At 42.0% G+C, this 14796-nt stretch overlaps 1 protein-coding gene across 1 annotated transcript in view; it reads left to right on the top strand.

Annotated features, from left to right (window-relative positions):
• Positions 1 to 444: 444 nt before the first annotated feature.
• DPP4 (dipeptidyl peptidase 4) overlaps positions 445 to 14796 on the top strand; it is a 91554-nt gene continuing 77202 nt past the window's right edge. Inside the window, exons 1-2 of the mRNA XM_019636841.1 lie at positions 445 to 550; positions 1069 to 1156. Coding sequence (XP_019492386.1) covers positions 545 to 550; positions 1069 to 1156 — 94 coding nt within the window. The 5' untranslated portion in view covers positions 445 to 544. The remainder of the gene's footprint in view (positions 551 to 1068; positions 1157 to 14796) is intronic.

Genomic DNA, 14796 nt, shown 5'->3' on the forward strand with positions numbered 1-14796 from the left:
AAAATCACCTTTTCCCTCTCTTTTGTCTTCCAGAAGTTTTAGCTCCAGTTGCCAGCAGTGAGCTGTGTGAGTTTGCAGAGCCCCATGCCCTCTCTGGCCCGGGTTCCCTTGCCTGTCCACGCGAGGTTTCAGGAGCTGAGCTCCAAAGCTCTTTTCAGCTAAGTTGGACCGCGGGTCTCCGCATCGAATGCAGGGACCGGCTCACCGCCGCTGGGGTTCTCACAACCACTCCCGCGCAACCCCGGGGCGCCGCACCCGGCGCGCTTCGGCTGCCGCCCAGAGCCCCGCACAGCCCGGGGGAAGTGCCTCTCGGGCGCCCCCCGGCCGGAATGCCAGTGTCCGGAGCCGGCGCGCCTACTCCTGTAGCCTGTACCGGGGCCCTTTACACCGAGCGGGCTGGCCGCTCACTAATGTTTAACTCAGGGCCGAAACTTGGAAGCGCCGAGTGACTCCGCGGCAGTGGAGCTGGACGCGCGTCTGGGCGGCTCGTCTGACTTCTGCCTGCCCCCACCTCCGGACGCTCAGTTCCGAGGAGAATCCGACAATGAAGGTGAGTGAGTAGCGCACTTCCCGCTTCCCCAGCCCCAGGGTCGAATTATAGGTGCCTCTTCACTATACTCTCCCCAAATTGTCCCCAAAGCCCGCGGAACGGGACCGGGGGCTTTCATTAGGCGGAAGCCCCAGGACCACCCTCTGACAGGTGAAGGGATGTCCCAGAGCTGTCGCCTCTGTCTTGGACCTGCGGCGTTTCTGCTAGAACCTTGGCGCTGAGCCTTGGAGAACCCACAGAGCCACCCTTAAAACGCACGCCTGAACCCTCACTTGGCTTTTGAGGTGCAGACGTAGAGAAGCAAACTGTAATGTGCTCAGAGGCCACAAGTTCAAGGACAACCGCTCTTGAAACCTCGGACTGGCTCACTCCAATGTGCGCCCTCACCGTTCCCCTCTTCCAACGTGCGCCCATCGGCAAATCTCGCTGCCTCAGGTGGGGCCCAGGCCCCGATCCTTTTACCCAGGACTGGGGCCGAAGGGCTCGCTCTAATTGGACATGATCTGACCGGCTTGCAGACACAGTGGAAGGTGCTCCTGGGACTGCTGGGGACTGCTGCCCTCGTCACCATCATCACGGTGCCCGCGGTTCTGCTGAACAAAGACAGTAAGTTTGAAACATTTGAAAAAGATAAGGCAGGTGGAGACCAGGATCTTGTTCTGTTTTACCCCATTGAAGAGAACAAGGGAGTTTGCTGGGGCCTGGCACCAGTGCCCCAGGGGTTTTGCGGGGCCTGGGACCAGTGACCAGGGGTTTTGCGGGGCCTGGCACCAGTGCCCCAGGGGTTTTGCGGAGCCTGGGACCAGTGCGCCAGGGGCTTTGCTGGGAACTGGCACCAGAGGCTTCCCAGGCGCTGCTGCTGCTTCCAGTGCGCAGTTACATTCACTTCGCAGTCTCCAGTGTTCAGGCTGCGAGAATCTTGAAGCCGCCACTTTTTATGCAGGACAGATTCGTATTTCTTAAATTGGGTGGGGATTCCCTTAGGATTCCCCTTTTATTAAATTTAATGTTTCCGATTTAAATTAAATTTTTAAAAACTTTCATGCTTGTGATCTTCAAAGGAAATGAGGCAATGTTTAAAGACCCAAAACAGTAGTAGTAAAGGATGTCATAATGGGAGGGAAAAAAATAAGAAAGTAAGCCCCAAGCTGCAGTGTTGAGAAAAAACAGTTCACAGGACACCCAGGTAGATTACCATCAGGGATAATGGAAACCTATCGATTGGAAAGCTGAGGTGCAGGAAAATAACTATTTGGCCACTTATAGAAGAAGTAAGTCTTTCAGCATTAAATCATAACGCTGATGTACTGCGCGATAATATTCAGAAGAATATTACAATTAGTGATGTTTGGGGCGTTCTTTCATTTAAAGCCACTTCAGTTCTTTTAGCTTGGTCAGCTGTTCCAGTTTAGTCCTAGCTTAATATAAAATATTCGTATATTGGAATACACACTATTGGATGCAAGCAAGTGTGAATAACTAGTTTGAGTCTCCTCTGGCCCAACTTTCCTTTTAAATATTACTTTCATTTTGGTATTACACATTCTGTACAGCTAACTGAAGCATCCTCCCTGGATGGTCTAGTCAACCAGGAAATGTGTAGACAGTGCCGATATACTGATGTCATCTTATCCAGATTTCAAGATGACAGTGCAGAACTAGTTTATAGAGCTATCAAAAACCATGCTTACCCAGCAAGTTCAGGGCCAAGGCACAGGTGCCAAAGGTTAAAAACCGAGTGTGTTGACCTATTGATAATGGCTTTCAGTCACTTCAAGCAATGGTTAACGCCATTTTAGACTGTTAAATGGCAGGCATCAGTCCACTTACATTTGACCCTTTGTTGTGAACTGTTAAAATATAACTTTTCATAAAGTGATACTTCATATATTTAAACTACAACACTCACAAAGCCAAAAGATAGATCATCCATACAATCAAATATTTACGTGGTTTACATTATGTTCCAGGCATTGTGCTAGTTTGCTGCGAAGGCAAAGATCAAATTTTATAAATATAAAGATCTCAGACCTCAAGAAGTTTATAGTAGTCTAGTGGAAAACAGATACGCAAACAATTCAAAGTCACCAGAATAGCCTGCTTTTTCTCCAAAACATCACTGAGGCACCACAACCTCACTGGGAGGATGATGGGTAAAACTGTAATTATCAGAACTTTCCTTAAGGAATGTTGGAAGGAACACTGTACTTTGATAAGCCACTTGTGATGGGCAGTGAAATGTCCTAGGGGTTTGGGTCATGCAACTGCCTTCCATGGGGTTTGGTCACATTAACTACAAGGGTTTTTGTTTTGTTGGGTGATGCATGAATTGTGGGGATGGGCTGTCTCGTCATTTTCTTTAGAGAGCACTTAATCTCTTCTCCAAATGAAATTTCAACAAGCATTTCAAGAATGCCCTCTTGATGGGGACTTCCCAAGACATTCACGTGTTTACACCTAACTGTGATTATGAGTTAACATGCTTGAGTAAACGTCACTGAGATTTAGAAGGATCACTTATGGGAAGGTACAGAAAGAAATCTCACACGAGTTTTCTTTTGTGGGGAGGATTGAATGGTTAACACCAGATCCTGGAGATAAGATTTTCCAGAAAAAAAGGTGAATGCCTTGTGTGTCAACACGGAGATACAAGGTCACAACTTCTAATCTGGGATTATAAAAAGGATTCTTAGCAAGAGAGGAGGACAGGCAGCAGGAAAAGGACTTTGATTTTAACCTGTAGGTGATGGAGAACTGTTGGAGAATTCTGGGCATGTCTGAACTGTTGGGCATGACAGTGGGAAGGTGGGTTGAAGTGGGTCAAGGCTGGAAGCGGGAGCAAGGGAAGCGTCCCAGGAGACTCACGGTGCAGACCAGAATGTGGAGTCTACAGAATTACTCAGGAATGTGAATGATTAGGCTTTATTCACTGGAGACACAGAAAGTAAGATGAGTGTTGCTAAGGATACCTCATGGGCAACTGGGTGGAGATGTGGTTTCATTGTGTGCTTTATTTACACACACCACTCAACGTATTTGTCTCCTCATATTTCTTAAGAGAAAATGGAAATCATCTTGTTTCAACTCCTGCCTTATTGTAAGGGACAGAGACAAAAGCTCAGGAATGCAACATTTTCATGAAATCAGCAATACCATTCCTCAGCTATGCCATTGTAAGGGCAGCATTCTTACAAAGAATCTGGAGTCATTACCCAAGAAATGTTCTTATATTGTTAATATAGGTTCAAAGTCAAACCAATACCTGAAGGAAGAGTGGGGGGGAGGTTGGAAAGAAGAAATATAAATGGAAAAAAGTAAAAAAAGAAGAGAAAATGAAGGAAAGGAAGATTTTGATTGAAAGAAAAAGCCCTAGATTATGTAAGAAGCAAAGAAATAAACAGCCAAAAGTAAGGAGGAAGAAATGAGCAAACCCACGTTCATCCCCTGAGAAGGGTCTGAACCTTCTAAGAGAAGGTTAAGTGTTTTCATATGAAACAATGACTTCAGCAGAACTATACACACCCAGAAANCCACCCCCTTCAGCTCTGCTCTTTCTGTACAGAGTTTTGGTAGAAACTGAAAGCATGATCATAGAACACCAAGTATATCCGTTTGATAGGGCTACCATAACAAAGTACCACACACTGGGTGGCTTAAACAACAGAAATTTATAGTCTCACAGTTCTGGAGGCTGGAAGCCTAGAATCAAGGGATTGGCAAGGTTGTTGTCTTCTAAGGGCTGTAAGGGGAGGTTGTGTTCCAAGCATCCCTCTTTGGCTTGTAGATAGCTACCTTCTCCCTGTGTCTCTTCACATCTTCACATCATCTTTTCTCTATGTGTGTCTCTGTGTCCAAATTTCCCATTTTTATAGCAACACTGGTCATATTAAATTGGAGGCAGCCATAATGACTTCTTTTTAACTTGATTACTTCTGTGAAGACCTTATCTCCAAAAATGGTGACTTTCTGAAATACTGAGGATTAGGACTCCAACATATCTTTTTTGGAGGGGCCACAATTCTACCCATAACACCAAGTAACTATACAACCTGAACTACCCATAATGAACTGGTTGTTATGTGATCCACCAAATGTTAATTGAGCACGTTGAGCAGCATCCCATTATTAAGTGAAAATGGCATCTATAAGATATAGGAGATGAACCAAAATGTTCCAGAGGCACAAGAAAAACACATGAGTGGAGAACTTAGTCTCCATGGTGCTCTGTTTCACTGCTTCAATGCCTCTCCCTCAACACACACCTATGTTTTCATGGGGAGTACCATATAGCCAAGCAACAGAGCAGGAAAATAGTCGGCTTTATGCAAAGTAAGCTGNAGTTTTCTGAAAGAGCAATGATATTCTGCTGATCCTGAGTAATTACTATGTTCATGCTGAGACTGTAGAGCATGCCTCGCAATGAGGGCAATATGGCCCACAGAGAGGTAGTTCTTGGTGGCAAAAAAATGTTACTCTTTTTATGTATGAAGCACAGGTATATGTAGAACATAGAATATATAACCAGACATATGGTACATTTGTGGTATTGAAGTTTTTTTAGGGGGTTAGTTTGAAAAAGAAAATCTAAAATAGAAATGGGGGAGTGGAGGAGGGTACAGAATAAAGAAAAAAAAGTTTGAGAAATATGCTGTAGAGCCCATGTAAATACGTCTACCTAAAACTATGTTTTTCAGCCAGGAAACTTAATAATGTCTGACCATCCCTCTTGGACTGCATTTGTAGTTTCTGGGACTTAAAACTTCTCCCCAGTTGGTTTATTTCTGTTTGAAATACTATAACTACTGTCCCTTCTTTTCTCAAAGCATGAAGAATATCATCAAAATAAAGGTTTTTTGCATACTCCCATCACAAAGGCTCCCATGTGGTATCACTAAGAAGATACAGTTGCCCATGTCATCATTCTTTTCCATTCTATATCTTTTTTATGAAGAGAAACTCAAGCAGCAAAACCCTTTCATTCAACCACTCACCCCAGACTCATACACGTACACCACCACCATCACATCTACCACAGGATTACAGTCCCAAAAGTACACAATGAGAGCAGTTAAGTTGTATTCCACCATCTTGCCAAGAAAAAGGAGAGTCCTAAATGAATAATTTTAAATTATACATTTAATCCACCAAAATAAACTTTGGATGACTCTAGATAAAATGATAAATGACTATACACTCAAAAATGGTTACAATGCAAACTTTACGTTATNAAAAAACAGTCCCTGGCCCTTCAAAAGGGAGAAACACAAATGAATTAGCTTTGATTCGTACTCTCTGGAAGCACAGAAGAGTGTTTCCTCACTCAAACAGATGGAAAGCACGGATTCTTAGAGGAGATGACACTGGAGTCCACAAGGTTGACTAGGATTTAGCCAGGTGTAAAACAAGAGAAATGAAATACCAGGCAGACAGAACATTGTGGTTGAAATTTTGGAAGTAAAGGAAAGAGCAGTCATTCTTAGAAATGCAAGTAGCTTCGAGTAGATGTGGAAAGGTTGAGGAGGAGCAGTGAGAAGGAAAGTTAAGCAGAGACCAGATCATGGAATGGACTTTATCCCACAGCAGGGTAAGCCACTAATTTTAAACAGGAAAGTAATAAAGGCTGTACTGGAGTGAAATTACAAGACAAGAGGCCAGTCAGAAGAGGCTGGTGCAGCGATCTGAACTGGAAGAGACGAAAGCCTCAATAAAGGTGAAGGAATGAGCTTAGAAGGATGTGGAAAAATAAAAGAAATATTAAAGGGGTCAATGTGTGGGATAAGGAGTAGACACCAAGGAGGGTTGTCTCACTGAGTGGCAAATGACTCCTCTCACTGAGGTGGGACATACTGAAAAAGGATCACACTTGGGGCGTGTGGGTGGAGGATGGTATGAGTGAGGGTAGAGCCAGCAATAATTAATGATTAATTTACTCCTGGCGAAATTGCATTTGATAGGTCTCTGAGTCATCCAGGCCTAGACATCCAGGTGGCTCAGAATCCATCCGAGTGATCCCAATTAAAGAGATAAGTGGAGAAATCATCAGCAGGTAGAGAAATTTGCAAGCTTCAAGGACTAGCTGATATTATTTAGTTATTATCTCATTAAATCCTCACAACTCTATGAAGTCGGTTAAAANACAAATACCATATAATCTAGCATATATGGAATCTAAAGAACAAAGTAAACAAATAAAACAGAAATAGACTCATAGATACATAGAGCTAACTGATGGTTGCTGGATAAGAGGAGGATTGGGGGACGCATCAGAAAGATGAAGAGATTAAGAAGTACAAATTGGTAGTTATAAAATAGTCAAGGGGATTTAAAGTATAGCACAGGAAACATGGTCAATAATATTGTAATAACTATAAATAGTGCCGGGTAGATACTCTAATCAGAAGGGATTGCTTTTTAAATTATATGAATGACTAACCACTCTACTGTACACCTAAAACTAATACAAAATAATATTGAATGCCCACTGTAATTGAAAATAAATAAATAAAAGAGAAAAATAAATAAATAAATGCATACGTAAATAAATAAAACTAAAGAAAAAAAGTTGTTTCATAAAATGTTATTAACTTAAACATTTATAGTAAACTAATATTTCCTTTGTAATTGTAAGGCACATATTTAATTACTAGGTACAAAGTATAATTGGACCTTCTTTCATCAATTACAGGTCTATTATAGTATGAAATACAGTATCATTTTGCAGCTGTATTTAAAATAATTTTTGAACTTACACTAAGTGTACTAGGTTACTATTCCAATGTCAATTTTGTATTTGACATAGTATAGAGTTGTTTTATGAGTAAACCTTAGGCTATATTAAATTGCCATACTGTAGGTCAAATATGCTCAAGGATTAGCAGTTTCACATGGTTCAAATCTAATCTTTGTTTACATGTTTTCTTACCCCTTTCCATGATCAGGGCAATTAGAAAATGTTCACCCAATCATAAGTGAATGCCTAAAGGAAATAACATCTTTATAACATATACCCATTCACTGTTTGTAAAAGTAGTTCACCCACCCNAATAAAAACTCCTAGGGATCAGGAATTATGCATTTCACCAAACAAAATTAAAAGCTCACTTCCTTCTGTATGTATAATAAAGGATTGTATTTTGTTTTAAATTCCTCAAATATCCTATTAAAAAAGGATATTGCATATTTAAACATTGCGTATTTCAGAGAATGAGCAGTAAAATATATAAAAATATTTTACTCATAATGGAATTATAGAAATCCTCATGGCCTAGTAGCAATAAATCCTTACTCAGTATTTATGATCTGTTTGTTTCCCCCTTTATATTATATTATAGGCTGAGTTTTTAAAAATATTTATCAAATGGTTTTATTATGACATTTTAGTGTTTGTCAAGTAGTTTTATTATGGAGTTTTATTATGGAATAGAAACCTATCTGTTCTTTTTGTTCTTTTCATTGCTTTAGCAGTAAGATTTCCTCAATACCTTCTTTCAGTGCATAGGAAATTTGACTGCTCACCCTTCCATCAGTAATAAAAGAAAACCAAATGTGAAGGAGATAGGAATAATCAGAGAAAGAAAAGATAACATCTATGAAGTTTGCCTGAGGAAGTCCAGGATCTATTCCAGGTTTAAAGGCACAGAAATGAACCTGAATGGAAGCTTTGTATATTTCAGAGGACAATTTCTAAACAGTGAGCTCTGTAAAAGCTCGAATTGACTCCTGCTAGCTCAGTTAACTATTGTCAACCTTTGTCAAGTGCTCATGAGGTCAGTGGGTTGGTCTTTTTCAGGACAACTATTTTGGCTTTTGATTCCCTAGCCATAGTGTGTGCCTTAAATTTTTCTCTCTTAGACATCCTGCCTCCCATCCCAAAAGCTATCAGAGAGAAAAAGGGAAGACTGTTTGCCCAACTGATGGTTAGAGAAAGGCAACAAAAAGGAACTGACTAGAACCGGATCTGTATACTTGAATTTTATGACTTACCAAAATGCTGAGGCCTACAGGGACTTTGACTATAAATATACACAGGACCACCTTGCTTGTGGAAGAGAAGTACACAAAGGTGTAACAACAGCCAACATGTATTCATTCTGTGCCAGGTATGGGGTTGAGGGCTTTCAATATACTTCTCATTTAATCCTCACAGCAACCCTTTGAGAAAAGCACTATTGTCATCTGCATTTTTACAGACAACTTACAGAAACTTTGAGAAGGTGCTTTGGTTATTTGTTACTGCACAATGAATTACGCTAAAACTTGAAACAACATTTATTATGTTACAGTTTCTGTGGGTCAGGAATTTGGCAGCGGCTTAGCTCGGTGGCTTTGGCTCAAGGTCTCTCATGAGGTTGCAGTCAAGATGTCATCTGAAAGCTTGGGGCTGGAGGGTCCACTTCTCAGCTCTCTCACATGGCTGTTAGTTAAGAGGCCTCAGTTCCCTACCACATGGGCGTCTCCATAGAGTGCCAGAGCAGCTGGCTTCCCTTAGGATGAAGGACCCAAGAGAGCAACCAAGTCAGAAGCCGCAGTGCCTTTTATGGCCTGACCTCAGAAATGTGACCAAGGGAATACAATCATCACTCCTGTTATATTCTGTTGGTCACACAAAGCGACCCTGTACAGTGTAAGAGGCCACTACACAAGGGCATGAATACTAGCGGTGGAGATCACTGAAACCAATCTTTTGAGGCTGGCTACCAAAAAAGTTAAGGAACTTGCTCAAAGTTCTACAGAGTTGGGATTAGGCAATATGACTCTAGAGCTGGTACTCTTAAACCCAAATTATTCTGTTAGCTTGTCATCAAGCATAAAATAAATGGGGCCATGATAGCAAAAGTGTTACAACTTCCCATTTATATACCATAATTTCATGACTGCTGATCCCTGGATGCTAACTGCTCTGAGGAGAAGCACCTGCTGCCGCTGCTTCTGTTCTTATATACAGCTAGAGATAGGCAACACCTTCCAGCCCAGGACTGACAGCCTACACTTCTGACTGGTCTTATTTATTATTGTTAGTAGTAGCAGTAGGTCCAGATTTACTACTTGCCCTGCATTACACTTGCTTTGTTTCTAATGCATGCTATATTATTTCATTTGCTTTCTATGGAACAATCCATGTCAGAGAGAGGCATTAATATCTTTACTTTTTATACTGAAGAAATAAAAGCAGAGATGTTTAGGGCTCTGTGAGTAAGTACTAGAACTTGGGAATCTAAGTCTTCACTTTGAGCCTTCCTTATGTCAGCTGGTTGCCATTAATAACTGTTTAAAGAACTGCTTTGGTCAGAGTTTTTCTAAGTTAATGATTGATCATTGCTTTATGGCTTGATGCTAACCCTTTTATTGTTGTAAACCAATATTGTGTAAATATTTGTACCTTTAGTCATCATAGCTCCATTATGACCTCCAAAAGAGGGTGTGTCTCTCAATCTGAGAGGAAACTAAAACCACAAAGTTTGAACACTTGAGTTAGCTGTTTTATTTTTGCCGAGTACTGTATTTACAGTTTTATATTGTACTTCAAAATTATAACTTCCTACAAAGTTTTTTTGACATTCAATATTATTTTATATTAATTTCAGGCATACAGCATAGTGGTTAGACATTTATATAATTTAAGAAGTGATCCCCTGACTAATCTAGTACCCACCTGGCACTACACATAGTTATTATCATATCATTGACTATATTCCCTGTGCTGTACTATACATCCCCGTGACTATTTATAACTACCAATTTTTACTTCTTAATCCCTTCACCTTTTCACCCTGTCCCCCAACTCCTCTCCCTTCTATCACCCCAAATCTAGTAGCCACCTGACACCACACCATACATAGTTATTACAATATTATTGATGACAATCCTTATGCTATACCCTACATCCTCATGACTACTTTGTAATAACCAATTTGTACTTCTTAATCTCTCTGCCTTTTTCACCCATTCCTAACCCCCCTCCCATCTGGCAACCATCAAAATGTTTTCTGTATCTGTGAGTTTGTTTCTGTTGTGTTTATTTGTTTGTTTGTTTGTTTTAAGATTTTATTGGGGAATTGGGGGATGGGAACAAACAGCGTTGGGGAATTGGGGAAGGGGAACAGACAAGTTGCTGTCTTTTTGTTCTTCGGTCCAGTTATGGAGGGCATTGCTTCACTGGCCCATGTTGGTATTATCATTACGATCTTCCCAGGTGAGGCAGTCGCTCGCTGGCCATTGGACGACCACTCACAGTGGCTCACGGCAGCTCACGAAAGCTCACGCCTGCTGCCGCCCAGCCCCACTGCAGCCTACACAGTTGCCAGTGACTCATGGAAGCCCAGCTCCAGGTCGAGCTGTTGTTCAGCATCTTAGCTATAGAGGGCGCAGCGTCACTGGTCCTCATGTGGGATCCAAACCAAGGCCCTGCTGCTCAGAGCTGGCATCCCAAGCCAACTCCTAATCAATGCGCCACTCAGCTGGCCCTATTTGTTTGTTTGTTTTGTTCTTTAGATACCACATATAAGTGAAATCACATTGCATATGTTTTTCTCTGTCTGACATACTTGACTCAGTACAATACCTTCCAGGTCTGTCCATGCTACTGCAGATGGCAAGAACCCATTTCCTTCCATGGCCAAGCAATATTCCATTGTGTATATGTACCACCTCCTCTTTATCCATAGGCTGCCTCCATATCTTGGCTATTGTAAATAATACTGCAATGAACATATGGGTGTACATATCCCCTCAAAGTAGTGTTTTGGGTTTCTTTGGATAAATACCAAGAAATACCATTGCTGGGCCCTTCTTTGTCTCTTGTTATAGCTTTTGTTTTGAAGTCTATTTTGTTTGATACCAGTATTGCTACCCCAGCTGTTTTTGTTTGTTTGTTTCCATTTTCATGAAATAACTTTTTCCATCCCTTTACTTTCAGTCTCTGTGTGTCTTTCAATCTGACGTGAATCTCTTGTAGGCAGGATATGTAAGGATTTTGTTTTCTTATTCTTTCAGCCACTGTATTTTTTTATTGTAGCATTTACTCCATTTACATTGAAAGCAAATGTAGTTATTGCCATGTTATTATTAATATTTTCTTTCTTTTTTTCATCTTAAAGAAGTCCCTTTAACATTCCTTGTAATACTCATTAGTTGGTGATGAACTTCTTTAGCTTTTTCTTGTCTGGGAAGCTCTTTATCTGTCCTTCAATTTTAAATGATAGCCTTGCTGAATAGAGTAATCTTGGTTATAGATCCTTGCTTTTCATCATGTTGAATATTTTGTGCCAGTCCCTTCTGGCCTGCAAAGTTTCTATTGAGAAATCACCTGACAATCTTATGGTAGCTCCCTTATAAGTTACTAGTTGCCTTTCTCATGCTGCTTTTAGGATTCTCTCTTTGTCTTTAACTTTTGCCATTCTAATTATAATGTATCTTGATGTGGGCCTGTTGGGTTCATCCTGTTTGGGACTCTCTGCACTTGCTGTGCTTGTATGTCTATTTCCTTTGCCAGGTTAGGAAAGATTTCAGTCATTATTTCTTCAAATAGGTTCTCACTCCCTTGTTTTCTCTCTTCGCCTTCTGGTACCCTTATGATGCAAATGTTATTACACTTGATGTTGTCCCAGAGGTGTCTTAAACTATCCTCATTTTTTTGGATTCTTTGTTTGTTTGTTTGTTTTGTTTTGCTATTCTGATTGGGTGTTTTCGCTACCTAGTCTTTCAAATCCCTAATTCGATCCTCTGCTTCATCTAGTCTGCTGGTGATTACTACTAGTGCATTCTTCATTTTGGTTATTGTAGCCTTCACTTCTGATTGGTTCTTTTTTATGGTTTTTATGTTTTGCTGTTGTTGTTGTTTGTTTGTGTTTTTATGTTTGTTTGTGTTTTTATCTCTCTATTGAAGTTCTAATTTCCCTGAGCATCCTTACAACCATTGTTTTGAACTCTGTATCTGGTAGGTTTCTTGCTTCCATTTCCTTTAGTTCTTTTTCTGAAGTTTTCTCCTGTTCTTTCATATTTCTTTGTTTCCACACCTTGGCTGCTTCTCTGTATTTGTTTCTATGTATTAGGTGGATATGCTACATATCCCAGTCTTGACAGATGGCTTTATGTAGTAGGTGCCCCACGGGGCCCAGTGGCACAGTCTCCCTGGTCACCTGAGCTGGGTGCTCCAGGAGTGCCCCTTATGTGGGTTGTGTGTGCCCTCCTCTTAAAGTTGAGCCTTGATTATTGTTGGCACTTCAGTGGGTTGTGGTATTGACCCTCAGGCTGACTGGCTATGGTGTTTGGTCATGTCCACAGCTTGTGGGGAGCTTTACCCCATGGAATGGGATTTATCCCAGTGGGCTCTGGTGCCCTTTGGGTGTGCTACTTGTGAAGCTAATTGGGTGGTGCTGTGCTGTAGTCTGAAGCCAACCTCCAAGTATGTTGGTTCTGGGGCCTCTTGGGAGGGGCTCCAGTGCAGGCCCAGGTCACCCACTGCCTGTGACCAACCGGGGACTACCTGCTAGAAGCTACAAAGCGATACACAGTTGGTTGCTGTCTGTACTGTACCTAAAGGTCACGCTATGAACTGAGGATGGCTGGCACCAGTACGAGGCCTGGGACAGCTCTGCAAAAAGCCAGGACACTCTGAGGCCTACTGCTACCTGCCAGCTCCCTTAAGGTTGAGCCACTGATGAAGCCTCCTGCAATATGAAGCTGGGTGTGGTGGGGTCTCAGTGAGTCACCAGGGTGGAGCTATCAGAGCTCACCAAATCAGATTCAGATTTGGCCTGTGGGGGAGGGCTCAACACAGGAAAGATGGAGCCTACCTGCCAGCTGCACGGGAGAAGTTCCCCACACGTGCCCAACACATGAAAAATGGCAACTATCCCTCCAGTTCTCACCCCGAAGTTACACAACTCAGTCTCTCCCCATATGTCTCTGATGACCTCCAGAGTCACTGTCCCTCCAGCAGAGCCCAGGCCCTTTAAGAGGATGTCTGGTTTTCCCACAGCCTTCTGTCCCACCTGGCTGGTGGAAATCCCCACTGTTTTTCACAGCCAGGTGTTGTGCACCAGTACTCAGGGCTGGGGAGCTTGGTGTGGGGCTGGGGTTCCTCATCCCTCCGTGGGAACCTCTGTGGCTAAGATATCTCTCCCAATTTTCCACCATCACATGTGGGTGTGGGACCAACCTGTTTCTTGTCTCTGCCCCTCCTATCATCTCGACGTGGTTTCTTCTTTATATCCTAAGTTACAAAACTTCTGTTCAGTTAGACTTCAGATGGTTTTCCATGTTGGTTTTTGTATAATTTAGATGTAATTTTGATGTGTTCACAGGATGAGGCAAGCACAGTGTTTATCTACTCCACCATCTTGGATCTGTCCCCCTAGGAAGTTTTTTTCTTTTTTTTTAACTTAATGATAAACCGCTTGCTTTAGTTAAGTGTACACATAATGTGCACATTTTGTCATTATTTGGTTCACTGAGGAAGTAAGTAGACCCATAAATTTAGGTCACATAATTCAGCATCTAAAGTCCAAGAAGTAGAGGTAATTTAAGGCAGAGTCAAAACCAGCAGGAACTTTATTCCTGGCACCCTGAGGGCCATGGTGGCTCAGGATGTATAATGGAGGAAGAGAGAGTAGGTGGGGTGAGTATCAGGCAGATACTACCACCCGTTCCTTCCCTGACCTCACACTTGGTGCCCCAAAACTGGCTGGGTGGCCCCTGTCACCTTAACACCATTTCTGTAGGGCTGAGACCTCCCCTTATTTTCCTCAGTTTTTTTTTGTTTTTTGTTTTTTGGGTTTTTTTAGCTGAGCCATCCTGCCACCTGTTGGCAGCTCAGCGGCTGCTCAGCTCAGGCCGGGACTCGAACTGCTGTTGCTCAGACTCAAACTCTTGAGCGAGCTCTTAACCAACTGAGCCATTCAGCCGGCCCTCCTCAGTTGTTTTAAAGCCCCGTGCACATAAGCTCGAATCCTTGAGTTTAAGTAAGTAGATCCTATTTCCCTGTTATTTTTCTTTATCCTTTTATTCCATTTAAAACTCCTTCAGGATTAAAGCCCTATAATGGCCAGGTGCTATATTTGTTAACTTCCCAACATACATTGAATGTTTCCTGCATGGCAGGTGTTAATGCAGGTACAGGAATCTGGTTATAAACAGTAGAGACGAGGAGCCTGCTACCATGGACCTTTACAATCCATGCGGCAGGTAGGTAGTAGGCAAACACATGAGTCATGTCAGACAGTAACATAAGCTAGGACTAAAATAGT

Source organism: Hipposideros armiger, unplaced genomic scaffold (assembly GCF_001890085.2).
Source record: "Hipposideros armiger isolate ML-2016 unplaced genomic scaffold, ASM189008v1 scaffold_30, whole genome shotgun sequence".
NCBI lineage: Eukaryota > Metazoa > Chordata > Mammalia > Chiroptera > Hipposideridae > Hipposideros > Hipposideros armiger.